The sequence below is a fragment of the Thalassophryne amazonica genome, chromosome 14, assembly GCF_902500255.1.
Source record: "Thalassophryne amazonica chromosome 14, fThaAma1.1, whole genome shotgun sequence".
NCBI classification, from domain to species: Eukaryota; Metazoa; Chordata; class Actinopteri; order Batrachoidiformes; family Batrachoididae; genus Thalassophryne; species Thalassophryne amazonica.
This window is the reverse complement of record NC_047116.1, coordinates 30,199,056-30,218,230: the sequence shown is the minus strand read 5'-3', so window position 1 is coordinate 30,218,230 and position 19,175 is coordinate 30,199,056. Positions and strand designations below refer to the sequence as shown.

General features: G+C 40.6%; 1 protein-coding gene across 4 annotated transcripts in view; it reads right to left on the bottom strand.

The window, feature by feature from the left end:
- Nucleotides 1-19,175, bottom strand: part of lrp2a (low density lipoprotein receptor-related protein 2a) — a 111,211-nt gene that overhangs the window by 52,229 nt on the left and 39,807 nt on the right. For 3 of the 4 annotated variants that reach the window (XM_034187279.1, XM_034187280.1, XM_034187281.1), the window contains exons 14-34: nt 18,923-19,125; nt 17,901-18,041; nt 17,477-17,680; nt 15,371-15,563; nt 14,430-14,555; nt 14,114-14,244; nt 12,638-12,775; nt 12,256-12,537; nt 11,908-12,147; nt 9,435-9,554; nt 9,212-9,328; nt 8,349-8,729; nt 7,975-7,989; nt 6,547-6,795; nt 5,738-5,949; nt 4,504-4,688; nt 3,437-3,665; nt 3,131-3,308; nt 2,844-2,972; nt 1,953-2,119; nt 1,664-1,807 (exon numbers count right to left, since the gene is read on the bottom strand). In XM_034187279.1, the coding sequence (XP_034043170.1) occupies nt 1,664-1,807; nt 1,953-2,119; nt 2,844-2,972; nt 3,131-3,308; nt 3,437-3,665; nt 4,504-4,688; nt 5,738-5,949; nt 6,547-6,795; nt 7,975-7,989; nt 8,349-8,729; nt 9,212-9,328; nt 9,435-9,554; nt 11,908-12,147; nt 12,256-12,537; nt 12,638-12,775; nt 14,114-14,244; nt 14,430-14,555; nt 15,371-15,563; nt 17,477-17,680; nt 17,901-18,041; nt 18,923-19,125 (3,784 nt within the window). The remainder of the gene's footprint in view (nt 1-1,663; nt 1,808-1,952; nt 2,120-2,843; nt 2,973-3,130; nt 3,309-3,436; nt 3,666-4,503; nt 4,689-5,737; nt 5,950-6,546; nt 6,796-7,974; nt 7,990-8,348; nt 8,730-9,211; nt 9,329-9,434; nt 9,555-11,907; nt 12,148-12,255; nt 12,538-12,637; nt 12,776-14,113; nt 14,245-14,429; nt 14,556-15,370; nt 15,564-17,476; nt 17,681-17,900; nt 18,042-18,922; nt 19,126-19,175) is intronic. The other variant, XM_034187282.1, reaches the window with a different exon arrangement.

The following is a 19,175-nucleotide window of genomic DNA, read 5'->3' as shown; positions in this document are numbered from 1 at the left end:
GAATGAAGCTGACTCCTGAACAAAGCAATGGTACACTCTGAATGAGCCTGCTGAAGCAATCGGCAGAGAGACAGGTAGACTCATGTGATCTTCTCAGGGCTTTAGGATTGGCTGTGAGGCAAAGATTATCTAGAAAAGGGATTAAAACTAGAAGTGTTTGAAAGAAGTCTGTGACATTCCATCACTGATTTATTAATAGAAATATGATGATCAAACATCATCCTCAGAGGGTAAAAAGTAAGTCAGGATTATGGCCTTGAACATAAATCCAGTTCTATCAATCTAAAAAAAATGCTTAAACATAAGCTATTTCAAATCTTAAGATATTGTGACATTGTGGCCATTCCCTTAGAAAACTCTACAGTTATCTGGCTCCATCATTTCTGTCTTTGACATGTAATAGTAGGGGAAACCGGGGCACAGTGAATCAGTAGGTATATCTGCAAAACTACATATATATTTGCAACAGTTATGCCATATTTTTATGCATAAAGACATCCCCCTTATAAATTAGTGTTTTGTTTTTGGATACATTAAGGGTAAAACTAAGTGGCAAGAGAAGTCAGTTTTTTCTTATCAAAAGTAAATTTTATAGATGTCAGTGTCTGTATTTATGTCTCACAACAGAGGAAACATGGCCCAAAAAATTGTTATTAGTTAGAAGACTACCCCATCCAATTGATGAGCATGTGTTATATCTTCTCCAGACTATCAGCTGTTTGATAACATGACTCATGTGTGTCACATGCACCTGGGGCACAGTGAATCAGTCTAGAAAGTGGTTTACTAAGCCCCAGTATCAAGTGGATGACAAATATTACTTGTTGAAGCTTATACATTTATTTTTCCATCAATTATTTCTATAATTTGTGTATATAAACAACTGTTTTCACATTTGAACAGAAATTATGACAGTTGTATTTATAACAGTTTCTAAAGGACTTATATCACCATATAAGACACTCACACATTACATAGCTGGTTTGCTGAATTATAGTTTGTATATGCATCAGCATATACAAACTGACACTAATTCACGGGGCACAGTGAATCAGTGTCGGGCCACAGTGAATCAAAAACTTTAAAATCGATTTTAAACACCTGTAAATTACACTTGGGGAGAAATAAATAACACAGCCTTATAAACAATAACTTGTTGTATTAAATCCACCATAGAATAACCTAAACCTATGATATAATGTGTTTATGTTGCCACAAAACAACATTTCTGATCCACTGTGCCCCGGTTTCCCCTAATGGCCAAAGCAGATGGCCACCTCACTGAGTCAGGTCTGCTTTAGGTTCTTCCTGTCATCAAAAAAATGCCAGAAGGAGTATTTCCTTACCACTGTTGCCAATGTGCTTGCTCAGCGGGTGGGTATGGATAGACCATAATCTTATGAAGTATTGGGGCAATTTATGTTCTGATTTGACACTGTATAAATAAATTGCTTTGAACAGGAAATGTTTGGCCAAAATGAGAGATCTGATCTTCCTATTAAACAGGTTTTTTATATGTATATATTAAATCTGTAGCCATATCAGTTCAGTGCACACTGGCATTCAATACAGAACAGATAGCTGACAATACCAAGCAATCTACAACCACATGTGGTAGCTAAGGGTAAAAATTTCAATGAATAGAATGAATTACTTGTCAAACCTCAATAGACTGCATAGTTGGATTAGTGTAATACAGGTTCTCTGTTATCCAGTCCAGGGCCAAGCCCACCGGGGATCCTAATACAGCTGCTGGGGCAACCTCAGTCCTGTTGGTACCATCTGATTTTACTCTGTGAATCTCACCCTGAAGAAGGAAGACACAGCAATCTCAGAAACTGTGGAATGTAGACGTGTGAAAGTTTGTATTTTAAGTTTAAATCCCCTGTGCTTGTTGAGAAAACAGATCTCAATGTGGGGGTCTAAACTCCTGATTCGGGGTAGCGACTTACGGGGTATTCCACCCAATAGATGGTTTGATCACTGTCATCAAAATCAACATCATAGCCATTCTGAAGTCCAGCCACTGGGACCATAGCGTCATTACTCTTGTCTTCCGGGTTCAAGGAAATGCCATAGATTATGCTATCTCTCACAACCACCAGGAAGGGATCCTCAACTGTAAGATGGATAAGAAACAGTCAATAAAACAGGTGTTCCCATGGAAGAAAGACCAAATAAAAAGTTAATTTCTTGTGTACACAGTAATCCAGATTATAAACCAAATGTATAAAAGCACAATGATAAAGCAGTGATTTAATATTTGATGCAAAACAGGATCTTGACTTTTATCCTGTCCTGGTAAACAGGCCTTTATCTATGAAAAGGATTGACTGGTGAAAGTTTGTTCTACAATCTGATTTGCTTTGTCATCAGAGATTAGAATTGATGAATGGCTGCTGGGCATTTTCATTCTTGGATAATCAGTAGCCTTTGGGAGAGACTGTGTTCTGCTTTGCTTGAATGAGCCGAAACCTGAGATGAGTTAAGCTGCTGACCTAAAGGAGACTTACTGAACTTTGAATTAAAGGTCCCTTGTCTTCTTAAAACCTTGAAAGATACACCTGATGATTACAAATATTTATAAGTGAATTTTACAAGAAATCCTAAATGGGAGACTGTTGACAGGTTCCTCAGTTTTTCCAAGGTTTTTTGAGATTGGCATAGCTCCAAATATAGGGTGCATAAATCAGCAGTCACATTAGGTTTGATAGGTTGCAATAATGATCACAACTATGAAAAACACATCATTAGTACATCAACTCCTCGGCTGCATCTGGCGTGAATTCCTTTTTCATCAAACGCAGTGATGAGTGTCTTCCAATGTTTGGCAGGATTCATACCTCTAATGCAGGTGATTTCATCAGCTGCCAGAGTCCAACCGGAGGGGCAGGCACACGAGTATAACTTCAGTCCCACAGCCGAAAGCAGGCAGATATGGGTACAGGGAGCCATCAAGCAGTGATTTTCCCCTGCAAAGTTTGATGGCATATACAGACAGAAATGCAGAAATACACATGCAAGGGTTATCTTTGTCATTATTCTCAGAAATTGTCTATATTTTGGCTGAAAATAATGTTTATACATGAAAGAAACGATAATAGCTACAACATAGGTCAGTTTGGCATACCTGCTGGTTGCCTTGCTGGGTGTACTGCCACTAGACCCATAGGCTGAGGAAGGTTGAACAGCATCACCGTCTGGTTCTGTCCATGCCACTTATGGGCCCGAATCACACGATTGATGTATCTGTCGGTCCAATACACAAAATCCTCAAAAATGGTAATTGCGTGGGGGTGTTGCAGTACCTTTTCATAGAGAGTAGCAAAAGAAAAAAGTGTGTCTTACATATACTATTCCATAGCAAAGGGTGTGTGCTCTACTTGTGTTAACAGATCAACATGCACCTCTTCAGTCTGACTTCACAAACACCCACCAGGTCACTGGAGAGAACTTGCTTTCTGTTGTTGCCGTTATAGTCACAGTAGTCAATGAAGTCCAAGTAGGCATCGGCAAAGTACAGCAGGTTGTTTGGATAGTCTATGGTAAGACCGTTGGGCCAGAACAGCTTGTTTCTTATGATGGTGACCCTCTGTTTCCCATCCATACTGGACCTCTCAATGCGAGGGTTCCTCCCCCAGTCAGTCCAGAACATTAGGTGAACACTGCAAAACAAGCTGTCCTTTTAACATCAACTGCTTAGACAGTACAAACCATAATGTAACATTATATTCTAAGACATATCCTAAAACTATGCACTTAATAGAGGGCATACCTACATTCCTGGCGCTGCACCTTTAAGCTCAGTAAAATTCAAAGATATCTCTTCTGTCAAGAACAGTTATTCAAAGATATCTATTCTATCAAGAACAGTTCTCATTGCATGTCCTACTTCTCCACTAAAACGATCAAATTATATATATAAATTCTACATTAAAATGTGGTTTCACCATTTCCATCCCGTTCAATCAATCAGTGCCATTTAAGTTTTTCTTAAAGTTAACTAAAAAAAATTCAGGTTTTTCATCAACCTTGCAAACAAGCCAATGAAATGAGCCTTGAATAAAGAGCCTTGGCCTCTACAAAAGCCACAGGCACTTTTCTATCTTGCAATGTTAAGAAAATATTCTACATTTTTTTTTTCCCTCTCCCTCTCCTGTGGGTTAATTTCTTTTAAAGGTCATAATAAGCCTTTCACCAATGACTATTAATGAAACTAATGAAAACACTGGATCTCAGTCTCGGTCCTCAGGGATCCCTGACCTGCACATTTTCTACCTCCGCCTGCTCTATTCATCGATGATTGGTTCAGTCAATTGTCTGTTAGATCTTGACTGCCTGAGCACACCTGAATGAGTTAATCAGCTTTTGGCAAAACAAGGAGAGAAGAAAAATGTGCAGGTCAGGGATCCCAGAGGACTAGGATTGGAAAGTACTGACTGACGAGTGGGAGCAAAAAACAAACATTAAAACAAAATAGCAATACTAGATTGTATCACTCACCTATCCCTTGGGTCCAGTACCAAGCCTCGAGGGTTGGTGACATTTTCACTAATCAACACGGTCCGATAGGTTCCATCCAGCTTTGACACTTCTATAGTTTCTAGAACATAGTCAGTCCAGTACAGGTTTCTGCCCACCCAGTCCACAGCAAGGCTTTCTGTCACTGTCACGCCACTGTCAAATATCTGTCCAGAGAGATTTACTTCTGTTACATTGAAACTGATCATAAGTACATTCAAAGGTGGGCAATATGGACAAACGCTAACAATGTATCCTGTGTTCAATCTGAGCCTGATGGGCATATGTTGCACACCATCTAATGCTTCTCTCATGAATATCATGAGAGAAGTGTCATCATCAAGCATCATCAATCAAACCAGTGGATAACAGATAAACTCAGCCGTACTTTAACATAGAACATTTTTGTCAACCCAACAATACTGTAAAGAAGTCCTACTCATTGATTTGCATCGTCTCCCACAAGTACCAAATGCAAACAAAGATTTACAAAAGGTGGTCATTTTGCAATGAAGAGTAGAGTAAAATATCAAATAGATGGGATCATTCTTTGATATCACAATGTATACTGTCATATTGCTCAATCCCTTGTGAAATGGAAATAAACTAACCTAAACTAGAAGCTCTTGGAGAGCGCAAACCTCCACCAAGGCCATAGGATCACTGACGTCACATGGAATACCCTTTGGCAAAGAGACTTATTCCATGTCGTTTCACGCATCTATCTTCATGTTTCAGATTCAGTGGTTAAACCCTTAGATCTTCAGCAAATGTATTTATAAAGAGAAATTGCATGAACTACACAAGTTTTTATTTTCTAATAACAAGTTTATTCAATGAGGAGAAACAAATGCTAAATTAATTAATAATTTTTGTTCAGCCTTTGTGACCCGTCTTCATGAAGTTAGATGCAAAAATGTTGAAATTGGCCCTATCCTGCAATGATAAAGAATCCTTAAAAAGAATTACTGGATCCGGATCATGTTCCGGATCATTACCAAAATTTAATGACTTCTAAGTTAGGCCAAGATACACCCCTGGTAAAAATTTCATTGAAATCCGTTGAGGATTTTTTTTTTAGTAATTCTGCTAACAAACCAACCAACCAACCAACAAACAAACGGATGCGACCGAAAGCATAACCTCCTTCGCAGAGGTAATGAATACAATTTTAATGGTACTTCTATATGGACAAACTTAAAGAATTGACGCTTACCACAGATCTGTCACTGCCATTCATGTGAGCGCTCCAGATTCGGTCCTGGCTGGTGTCAGACCAATACACACGGTCAGCAACTGAATCAAAGTCTACTGCCACAATATTGCGTCCATCCCGAACCAGTGAGTGGATTACATTAGGATGAGCGGTTATGTCATCTTGCACAATCTGATTTCGACTGGCGACTAACAAGAACACCTGGCGAGACTCTGTGAAAAGATATAGAATCACTATTAGCCATTTCCATTCCTAGTGTAATAGAAGCACTCATCAACCGAAGTGTGTCGAACAAAACCACACAAAAGCACTTATAAGTAGACATGACTCAGATGGCAATCCTTCGGGAATATGCTTTTGTCCAAACAATGGACTACTGTATTGCAAAGCCTTTCAGTGGGTTATCTGTGTGGAAGAGGAGCTCATGTCAGGCACACTCCCCGTATAAACAGCCCTTTGTTGGCGATTATGCTCTAATTATCCCAGAGATGGGCAGTGAGTGACATATGTTACCTGTCTTATCTAAAGAAATCAGAGCAGCAAGGAGAGACGAGGGAGAATAAAGACAGTGTGTCAGTCTGGGGGGCCAAACTCCCCCTTGATCATACCTCATTTCTACTCGAGAAGAAAATTGCGAAATGCATGATATACTGTTGGTAAATGACAGCGATATCCCAATCACTGTACTGAAAATACTATTATTTTCTAATTAAATCAATTATGCACAGAGGATGCAATAAATAAGGTTGTGCAGAAGTGTAAAAATCACTGTTCTCCAGTCTATGGACAGAAGCCATAGTGCCGCTCACCTGAGACCTTGCAGGTTCGCTGGTCTGCCTCAAGGGTGTACCCATCCTGACAGTGGCATCGAAAAGAGCCTCTCTCATTGAAGCAGTGCTGGCTACAGAGTCCATGGGGTTTGCATTCATCTATATCCTCACAAGTCTTGGAGTCATTGCTCAATTGATAACCCAGAGGACAAGTGCACTGGGCACCAAATGGCCCTTGAATACAACCATGGGTGCAGCCGGCATTGTTGTCTGAACAGCTTTCCTGATCTGGGTTGAGAATGACAAAAGAGGGAAATTCAGTGACGTAAAATGAGATGGGACAAATTTTTTTCTTTCTTTAATTATTAAATCAAAAAACTAAGTGATATGTGCAACAGATTGGATGAGAGTTCCCTCAGAGGCTCACAAGTCAATTTTTCAACTATCCTCTGGTCCATGGTTTTAACAGTAGATGTCACACTGCATTATCATGAAATTGTTAAAAGTGGTCGTAAACAATAGCATTTTCTTTTCCTAGCCTACATAAAATTTGTTCCTACGGTTCTAAAACCCAGGTTTCTCCAGCAAAGAGCCGATACAACAATATGGAGCACATTATATAGTACAACTGCCTTGTCTATGTAAGTCTGACTGAACCTACTAGCTTGTGGCAAGTAACTGAACTTCTTTCTATGGCCCACTCAGTTGTACAGCCATCAGCCTTTACAGAATGATTACTGGTCATGCCCATCCTTGATTAATTCATTGAGGTTATGATAGTAGTTTGTTCTGCCAACTCAGAATACTCTACCTTGTCTGCACTCACACGACCAATTCTGACTTAATACCAAGTTAGTGTTTGTGTTACCTATATTACAGAGTGACTCCTAAGACTACCAGAGTGAGTCTGTCTACCCTGTGGTAGATCAACGAAAACTTATTCAAAAGAATCAAGTGTAATTAAGCAACATATCTTTGTGGCTCCAATGCGGGTTTGAACTACAAAGGGGAACCACAACTAGCCAAGCTAGTAGGAAAATCTTTTCAATCTGAAATGCACCTTGTTGCCCAAGGCTAATCTGCCAAGGCTACTCAAAGCTAATACTAAAACTACTCTAGATAGCAAGACAAATAATCTGAGTTGTTACCACAATTATCAAACTAGGTACAGCTTGCAATGCAGAATTGAACAGTTTTAATCAAGAAACCAGAGTAAACAGAATCTAAGAGGTTTGCTACAGATAAAACCATCTAACAACAAGCAGTCCGCAAGGAACATGTTGAGAATCTTGCAACCCAAATAACACACAAAACTACATTAAGATAGCATATCTAGGGTAAAAACTAGTATTGCTAATGTAAAGCATTTCTACACAAAAAGCAACAAATTCTCTGATTAGGTTTTGAAACTCATCTATAAAATACTATTGAATACTTAAAGACAACTTGTAGCAGTTTTGTTCCTACCTGGCAAAGGTTCATCTGAAAAGATGTGAGAAAGGCAAGAAAGGAAAATCACAGATCATTTTTAGGTTAATACAACTCAAATCACACCCATGCATGATTTGAACACAAGAAATACAATCAAAAAGCACAACAACACATTTGCTGTACAAGAAATAGTGATTACATGAACAAGGCAAAATGCAATAATTTGCAATATGCACCAACCCCCCACCCACCCACCCAATAGCAATGTTTGATTGTGTTTTTATATGTGATGTTTTAACTTGAAGCAACAGGAAAATGTGGGATTATAACAGTTATTACTTTGTGAAAGGAAGGAACATTCTCCAGGCTTAGTAAGGTTAAAACATAAAAAAATTTTAAAAAAAACTTACTGCAGAGAGGAGACTCGTCAGCACTGTTAGGACAATCTGGAGTGTTGTCACACACTTTGGTGAGGTTGATGCACATACTGTGGCCGGGGCATTGCCACTGCCAGCTTGGACACCTGAAAGGTGGCGTGGGACAGTCTTGTTCATCACTCATGTCTCTGCAGTCATTGTCACCATCACAGAGCCAACCACGAAACACACAGTTTCCATTGTCACAGCGGAAAAGTGAGGTGGGGCAGGTGCGAGGGGGGCAGGCGTGGTGTTCATCAGATCCATCCTCACAGTCTGGGTGACCATCACACTCCCAGGTAGATGGAACACAGGTACCGTCAGACTGGCATTGGAACTCACTCTCATGGTGGCACATCCCTGGGGGCCTGGTAGCTGGAATACAGGAGAGGCGTGGTACCAAATGTCTCCAGGTCCAGACTCATGAGGACCACTGTGTCCAGCAATAGATCCATTCCACTATCAGATAACATGCACAGTTTCTATGGTGCGGATAGTTCTTTCCCTGTGTGTCTCAGTTTTCATTATAGCTTCATTATAGAATATATCAACAGATACCAAGTCACTTCTAGAACTAACTGAGTCCAAATCGGTTAGTACCAGAACAACTGCCCTTTCTAATGAGTTTAGTAACTGGGTCTGGTTAAGGAATAGCCACTATATGGTAGATTCAATCCCATGTCGGATTCACTGCATTTGTGCAACCAGAAGTATGAAGAGGTAGAAGTACTGTATGTCTGAACTTATAGCATCAGCCAAAATGTTATCACTCCTCCACTATAATAAATGTTCAACGAAAAGTAAACATTTATAGGAGTGCACCTGTCAAGTAAATATGCAAACTACAAGTTACTCACGACAGCCTCGTTCATCTGAGAGATCATTGCAATCATATACTCCATCACATCGGTAGTAGGAGTTGATGCACTGATGCCCACTGGAACACTTGTATTCATTGACAGTACAGTTGTACACTGAAAATGCCAGAAGATACGTGTTTAATTTGATATGTGACATTTCTGCAACAATGTATGCGTCAGAATCAATCACTGAAAAAGTGTGACAGAAGAAGGTACTCACTGCAGCCTAGTTCATCTTCCCCGTTCACACAGTCCCTGTCTCCATCACAGACATAACTGGGGTCAATACAGCGGTGGTCTGGACACTGAAACTGGCTTGGATGGCACGTGCTCTCTAGATCTGTCAGCATCAAAAACAGTGTGGCTCCATAAGCGTTTTCAGCCAATATATCCGAGTCCAAGTAAACAGGAGGACTTTGAGTGCATACCTCTATTAAGGTTCAACGGCTATCTTTAACTACACCAGCCCCAGGTCTCGCTCTGCTCTCAGCCGCAATCATAGATACATTAAGCTACACATCATGAAAATGCTTTAATAGCTACATACACATTTTTAATCATATTTGGACAATTTTCCTGGTGAAACTGATCGAAATACAAACAAAGATTCAATATTAAAATTATTTTAATCTTTCTTGGCTCTGACTAAATATCTAATGATGAGCGCAACTCAAGTTCCATGAAAATGGATTAATTCGTTTTCAGGAACATAATCTTATTGATGCAATGTAAATAAAATGATCCCAGAAAACCTCAAAACACACTATACAGGCACATCTTTCACATCTAATAAATTCATCTAGTTCCAAGAGAGTACCAAAAGTATTAAGGCACCTTGACACTTGCATGAATTTTGGTTCTGCACACTGCGCAATTCGTCGTGCCAACGCATGCCATTAGATGCTACGCATCTTGACACTTGCACGAATTTGATCCCCACACTTGGCACAGAAACTCATCGTAAACTGTGCATAAACAGTGCGCGTAATGACACGCGCACATGCAGTGACACACAGTGTTTGCGAATAGGTTGAGCACTGTTCACGGCTAGTTCACATATGTGCAAACTCAGCAAACTCCTGTCAATCATGGATAATAAGCGCCACCCCTTACATAGCACACATAACAGGCAGAAAAGCCTGTTCAGCGGTAGACTGCTCTCTCTGTCTTGTTCAACAGACAGGCTGAGGAAAGGTTGTGTTCCCTGGGCCATTCAGCTTTTTAACTTTTCCCTGAAGCGCCGGGGAAATATGGATTAATATGGATTATGGGGTTTGAGGTCTTGACTTTTTAATATTTATTTATTTATTGGTTTTTTTTAATGCATTGGATAGTGTTTTTAAGATTCATAGGACATAAGATTTGTAGTATGGTCACATTGACCCATTTTTTGCACTGCTCCCCCTATTGATGCATTTGCACTTACAGTGACTGAACGTGGAATGTACCCTCATCATGAATATCCACTCTGGTTGTTTTTTGTCCTTGTGTGTGTTGAATGTACTGTATAAATATAAGGATGTGTTTTAAGCTACGGGGTGTTTAAATTTCCTTTTGGATCATTAAAGTATCTATCTATCTATCTATCTGGCACGAAATTTATGCACACAGTTAACAGACAGTTTACAACAGTTTATGACGAGTTTACACATTGGAACGCTAAATTACGTGCCAGTGCGGGAATCAAATTCATGCAAGTGTCAAGGCACGTTAAGTATCAAGTGTCTCCCATGCATTGTCATTGTTTGCTCACAACAAATAAGAATATCATCGTGCTAAATATGCAAATGTATTCCGAAAACGATCTCCACATGTAATTAATGTATTTCCTAGAGATTACCAAGAGTGTAAATACTGTGTTTCTACCATGTACCAATGATGAGTTATCGTATTCTCAAGAAGGTATTCACATGCATACACACGTTTGGGACATTACGTTGACTAATTGTTGGCAAATTGACAGTCATCATGATGTCATACATACTATGCACACAGTGGCAGGACATGAAAACATTCCATTTACGGAGGAGATTTTCCTCTGATTAATGCTTTTAAAAAGATAAACTTGGCAATTAGTGCAGCAGATAACAGAATATATTTACAGAGGAATCGTGCAAATGGTGATAGAAGCACCAAATTCGGCACAAATATACCTTAGCCATTACTCTTTTGAAAAAAAAACAATTGGCCATTTGAATTTTCAGCAGGCAGCCAGGTAGGGGCAATTGAAGAATTACACAGGGGCCAAAATTAAAAGATGTTCCAATCATATTGAAAACTACACCACATTATTTGTCTGATCACAAAGATTCCAAAAAGGTATAGTTTGAACTATCTGTGACTGAATGTTATGAAGTTATGGGGTAAAAACAGCACGAATGGTGACAAAGGTCAATTTCAGTTTGTACAGGGGTCAAAAGATAAAGTTGCTCTAATTTTGGTAAAATGTGATGCAAATTATTGGTTGAGTAAATAGGGTTTTAAAAAGGAATAGTTTGCACCATGGGTCATGCTTAGTTATCATGTTACGGGTTAAGATATGTCACATGTCATACAATCCAGTGGGCGTCGACATTGTTTGACCTTTACTTTGAAAACCAAACGTTCAACACAGTCAAAACTATTCCATTTATTAATCCTATTAGCGCAGCCTTTGTCTGAGCGGTATGTGCGGTTTCTGTGATAATACTCACTGCAGTCAGCTTCGTCAGAACTGTCCCCACAGTCATTATCAGTGTCGCAACGCCATGTTTGTGGGATGCACCTGTGGTTGGTGCAGGTAAACTGACCGACAGGACACGTGCCTGGCACCTGTGTGGGGCAGTTGGACTCATCACTGTTATCAAAACAGTCGTTGTGGCCATCACAGCGCCATCGTGCAGGCACACAGCGCTGATTGGCACAGGTGAAAGCAAAGGGGGAGCAGGTAGTGTCTGCAAAAAAGAGAGAAGCTATTCTCAATTCAACTTTCTAGTGCAGTATTGCCAATCCGTATTGCATAAAATTGCATTCTAGTCTGGTTTACAGAAGAAATGCATTACTATTAATTCCACAGTTGACTTCATCACTGTTGTCATGGCAGTCGTCAACACCATCACATCTGTAGTTGTTTGGGACACATTTGCCGTTGCCACAGGAGAAAGAGTTGGCCCCGCACTGCAATGTGGGGGGCTCATTGGACGGGTCCTCCACACAGATCCGCTGGTTGGCCGACAGCCTCATGCCGTACGGGCAACCGCAAACCCTCTGAGAGTCCGGAGCTGGGAAGCAGAAGTGGCTGCAGTCCCCATTCGGATTGGTTTGTCTGTTGCACAGGTTGGAACCTGAGAGGGCAGGTGCAGGTTAATTAGCAGGAATATGACTGACAAGCTGCAGCCACACATGAACAGTGGAGCAAGACGAGCCGTGAATAAAGCCACTGACCAGTCTGAGAGTTGGAGTTGAAAGATTTAACATGCATGATGTGGCTGATTCCTCGTCTGATGACCACCATCTCCCCGCCGTCGGTTTTGCGGACACGTACAATGCCACCCAGGCGCCAGTCAGTAAAATATGCATAACCTTCATGGGACAGGAGCAACGGTGCACAACCTGAGTTACTTTATCTTTCAGCAAGTCCCATAACAGTAATCGTACTCTTGACAAGGCACCGAGAAAGCTCATTATAAAGCCAAGGCATGTGCAATGAAATCCCTCAAGAGACTTTGTTTCCCTACTTTAATAATAAAGGGGCCATATAATGCACCTTTTTCAGCAAGCTAATAACAAACACATTCTAAAGTCCATCCATCCATTTTCTAAACCTGCTTATTCCAAGTAAGGGTCACAGCTAGCTGTAGTCTATTGCTGCGGTAACTATGTGAGAGGTGTGGTACACCACAGACAGGCCACCAGCCTATTCTACATCTATGATCTATACAGTGTCACAAAGTTACCTAACTTGCATTTCTTTGGATCTGGGAGGAAGCCAGAGCACCCTGAGGGAACCCACACAAACACAGGAAGAACATGCAAACTCCACATTTGAGCATGCAAACCTGCAGGTTAGAAGCAAACCAAGGACCTTCTCACTTTGAGGCAACAGTGCTAATCCCTAAGCCACCATACAGAAAGTCCCCAAAGACAATAGGGTGATCAAGTCAACCTCACCCATCACAATATGGAGGCACCTTGGGTCCTGAATGGCAACCACCCAGGCCAGACACCCAGTCCATCCCCACCTCTTGAAAGTAATCATCTATGCCACATCCAGGTAAAAATCTGTGTGTTCCCTTGGCCTCCTCAGTGTTAAAGACCCCAGCTGGAGTCTTCAACACTGAGGCACCTTAATGTAGCATCATGGCCAGAAAAATGCACCACATGGTCAAAATGCCATAGCTGTTGATCCCTCACAACGCAAGTGTTACTCCTCAAATGAGAAACGTCCATTTGACACAAAGTCTTCTCAGTGGTACCTAAGAATCCTCCTTTGTGATGAGGTGATGTATCATTAAAAAAAATGTTCAGGTCTCAAAAAAAAACAAAAAACTACCCATTTCTATGCCTGTTACTTTCAATGGAAATGGCCATGCCCTCTTTCACTTGTGAGAGGGGACATCAGAGAGACTGTGTCACACAGACCTACACCAACTCAATGAGTGTGCCTCACACAGCTAGCAGGAGTTTACTTACATTGGGACTTCTGTCACATATGTCATAGAAGTTCAAAAAAAAGTCATTTTACATATAAACTTTTCTCATACAAATTTTTTCATGCACAGTCATAGAAATACAGAACTTTCATTATATTTACCCTGAAACCCAAAATATCCCATTGTAAAAGGTAGCAAAAAACAATTTTTGCACAATACAACCCTTTAAGGGCTATCTGTACACTTAACAACAACAAAAGTTTACTACCTTCAAAAATAGTAAGACCAAATGGATGGGAGATCTGCGTGATGCGATCCAGTGAAATCCTGTTCTGTCCGTGGAAATTGCTGTGCTCGATTTTATCAAAGAAAGCATCCACCCAATACAGGCGCATCGAGCTGGGTGTAAGATCAAAGTAGAGAGTCGGGGAATGGGGGGGGGGTCAAAGCAGAGAATGGATAATATCACTGTTACAATAATGAAGATGTTCTGAAGCCATTTTATGAAGCGGCTGTAGTTTTCTCCTGTGTGGCATTTTGCAGGGGTATTCTTTTGGCACGTGGCTGCAGGCTTCTTGGCTCACCTCCAGTCAATAGCGAGGCCGTTTGGCCAACCAAGTGTGGTGTTTACAATAGACAGGGCATGTGACCCATCACCCCAAGCCCTCATTATCTTTGCTGGCCGGTACCAATCAGTCCAGAAAATGTATCTGCCAAGAAAATAAAACCATGTGAACACAACATAATTACTCATTCAAATATGTTACCTGCTTTGAAAGCATAATGACAAAAATTCTAAGAAAACCTTTGATATTTCCATACAGCAAGTTTCCTACATTACCCTGAACTTCATGCTGAATGATTCTCAGCAGTTGTACATAAAGGCCTTATGATTTTGGTGCTGACAGGATTTTACAAGCCTATAATATGATCAACCAATTATGATTCACAGCATGGAAGTAGTTTGTATGCTGTAAAGTATTGTGAGAGAAGATAACCTCTTGTGTAAATGGGTATACTTCCTCAGTGTACTGCTCATTATGAACTACTCAGCAGCAAATGGACTGTATTTTTATAGCGCTTTTCCATCTGCATCAGAAGCTCAAAGCACTTTACAATGATGCCTCACATTCACCCATTCACACAAACACCGATGTCAGGGTGCTGCCATGCAAGGTGCTCACTACACACCGGGAGCAACTTGGGGATCCAGGACCTTGCCCAAGGGCCCTTAGTGATTTTCCAGTCAGGCTGGGGTTTGAATCGAGGATCCTCTGGTCTCAAGACCAGCGCTTAACCACTAGACCATCACCTCCCCTTTTAAACCAGTAAAGGTTTAAAATTCTTATTGTTGAGCATTAATTTTCATCATGATGAAATGCATTAGTTAAATCGGCACTACCAGTATTGTGCTTTTCAAATAAAAATTCAGGAAATTTAATTTGATCTCATGTACTTATATCATTTGATTTTGTTATTTTTCTTTGTCTGATTGGGCAGTTGTTCCAGTAATATGCAGATTTACCCAATGACAGGATGCACCACGATGGATCTGGGGTTGTTGAGGTTACGTATGATGGCTCTCCTGGACTTATCAGCGAGCTTCATAACGGATATGCTCCTGTAGCGTGGGTCAGTCCAGTAGAGGTTTTTAGAAATCCAGTCGTAAGCCAGGTCCTCCACTCCATCCACTCGATTGGCTGCCAGCACCTCCCTGCCTGTGCACATCAAAGCAGTCAGACGACTGTTTAATACAGAGATGAAAGAGGAGCACATTTAAATAAATAAGCTGTCAGTTTGCATTTTCCCCTTGTGGACCTGACAGAAAAAACTAGAGCTGCTGCAAAAGCAAAATCACAGCAGCGGTGTTTCAATTTCTTTATGTGGGTCATCACATTAGTACATTGGTATCTAAAACAAGTTGTTACACCATTCTAGATGAGTGGTTTATGGGTTGTTACTTTGACCTGTTTTATTTTATTTCTCACTGTCCATACTCCTGTCCACTCTCTTCCTCATAGTACCAGTCGGCCCCAACAGTCACTCCCTTAACTCCCTGTCTAAGGCTGCCTGAGTCACATGGCCCAGCTCTCTGCCAAGAAGGAAATAGATGTAAGTACAATAGAAAATACTAAAAACATATCAGCTTTTGATAGACTGTCATGCTCAGCAACATGTCAGTTCTAGCATTATATCTTGCTTCAATGATATAATTAGGTATCATATCCAGATGAGGTCTCAGTAAATCCATCAAGCAAGGCACAAAATCCCTAAAACATACAAGTATTCCATCCATTCAATCTGAACCTATAAAGTGCTCAGTGGGTAGTTTAGGCAGTTTAATGTCATGTCATTAATTGTTCGGTTTAATTGGTTCTTTCTTGGGCGAAGCACAATCTTTCCAACAAACTTCATATAAATCTGTCAACGGGCTTTTGAATTATCCTTATGATACATGTGCAAACCAAATAAGATGAGATGAGAGATGAGATGAGATTTATTGTCATTGTCATTACACGAATACAACAACAATGAAATTCTGTTTACACTCCAGTTACCTCAAACAAAATACAGCAATTAATCCACAATTATTACTAGTTTACCGTAATAATGGCACACATCAGAATTAAAGACAACACATATACATTTGACATTGTTTATGTGCACTAAACTTGAAGCAGTCCGTCATCCGAATTGAGGCAAAGTGGGTGAAGGCCACAGCAGGAGGGGCCCGCGCCGCCCAGCTTGGGGAGTTGAAGGCTGCAGCAGTAAAAAACCGTGCTGCCTTCGAGGTGGCAGGGAGGAAGCCACGGTGAGGGGAGTAGAGAGACATGGGGGGGACGACTAACCAACAGACAAATATTCCCGACTTGGGGGCTGTAATAAACACTTAGAGCTGTACCTCCCCCCAGCGCAATGCAGCGCAAACCGGAACACAAGTGTATTTGGTTGTTCAACCAACTCATCTGTAATTTTCACATCGGGTGGCGATGTCGTGTAAAAACTGAATAACATTACGGACCTGTTGGTCTTAAAATGAGGTGTATTCAGGTGCAGTGCTGGTGCATTAATATAGTACGGCAGCAGAAAGCAATCATGGCACTGATCACCAGAAGTCTGATCTAATGAGTCATTCTGGTAGTTATATTCAGATGTGCGTGACATAAGTGGTTCACAATGTATGTACATTTTGCTATATACACAGTGAAGCTGGACTGAATGCAACTATTAAAAGAAATATAATAAACACTAATAGGTAAATACAAAACCTCATAGCTTCCCTTCATCACTTCAGGAAGCTTTGGTGGAAATTTTCTGGTAGAGCCCTGAACTCATCAGAAAATATCTCACTTGAGTAAATAGCAGTGTGCCTGCTGCCCTCTGCTTTTTAAAGGAGATGACAGGTAACAATATGATTGGTTTATTTCATGTTATGCCTAAAACACTATTCCATGACTATTGAAGCCAATGAAGCCCTCATTGGTTTGCACCCTTCTTTGCACTCAGATCCCACATCCTCTAAATATTAAAATGAAGATGGACATAACTCAAATACAAAGCGTCACATATCCATATGCCATAGATTGTCAAGACTGGACCATTAATCTTAAACAACATGTAAGATTCTCACCAGTTCCATCCACTTTCTGTTTGTAGATAATGTCTTTAGCTGTATCAGAGAAGAAGATGGCATCGTCCGCAGCACTAAAATCTATCCCAACAAAGTAGGAAGGCGTTCCGGTGACAGGGAGGATGACGTCTTCCTGAGAAGAGAGGTTAAAAGGGATTCCTCTCACAGCCAGCTGACTGGAGAAGAGCAGGAACTGCCTCACAGCTAAACACAGGAAACAAGATCAATGTCAAAACATTTCAAGCTACAAAGGATGGAGTGAGACAAGATGAAACCACTGTTGGGTGGCATAAGGGTAAGCCTGGTGACAGAATTCTCTGGATGTTCATAACCATTTTATCCTTTAACATGGACCATAGTTATATCTACTCAAGTAACATATTTCTAGTGTTTGACCATAAAGTGTTTGATTAGATGATCTTACCCAAACATCTTTTACCATCCTGATGGAGGTCGTAGCCCATGCGACACTTGCAACGGTAACCAAGTCCTCCATTGTCACTCCTATGACTCAGAACACAGATCTGCTCACATCCACCCCCATCATAACCACAGGGATTTGACACTATAGAGACGGGAAAAAAAATGAAGCACAGAGAACAGAAATAATGCGCAGACAGTTTCCCTACTATTTTGGGGAAGTGGTCATGTTTGGCATAATGCAGTGCATCATAATATAATACGCCAGTTTTCATTGGGACCAAATTACTGTAGAACCTCTGCACACAGTGCTCACAGTAACTTTGTATAAGCTGGCTATGATGTCCAGCAAGTTCTTAGGGATCCCACAAATTCTCAGGATCTCTCAAACAGCAGCCTGATCAACTGAACCAAAAGCATTGCAAAAATCAACATAAAACAAGCACTGCCCATATTTACTTGCATTCAACCACTGACCAATTCCAACCAATTCTAACCACTAAGCACCATGCTGTCAACAATGAAATTTGTTCTCTGCAATTAACACATCTGAATTACAGTTAGACACAATCCAACTACTACGAGCAGTCGGCAGTCACAGTCTGCCTCCACGTCGTTATGTACGAGGGTGGTGAAAGAAGCATGAAACTAACGTGCATGTTTTTGATGAGAGGAGGAAGTCTGAGTGAAATATTCAAATCAGCCTGCTTGGCAACAGCAACAATGCCAAATTCGAAGTCACTCAATTCCTTTTCTTGCTCATCCTGATGCTTGGTTTTCCCTTACACAAATCCTTTTGACCATGTCTTTCATGCCTAACATTGTGTTTCTGTCATGTGATTTTCTGATTAGATTACTGGTTAATTTATCAACTGATCATCTGTACCAAATTAATTGGCTAGTGAATGCATTATGATATGAATTATACTTGTAGATCTTCCCATAATAGCATTGGTAATTACACTACATGACACGAAGCATGATTGCATCTTTATACACAACACACATACATAATGTGGGTTTTACCGTGTGGCTGTTTCAGTTGATGTATCACTGATACTCCATGTGGAGTCTGGGATGTTCCATAAACCACCTTAGGACTGCTCTCAGTAAACTTGTTGGCTTTCATGACAGCCATTTTGGTCCAGTCAGTGAAATACACATTGTGTTCGAATAAGCTGATGCCAAATGGGTGTGGGATCACCGCTCCTCCATGGACAACTGTTTTTCTAAAACATAAATAAATAAATGGGGAACTTAATACATAATGCACTTAAAT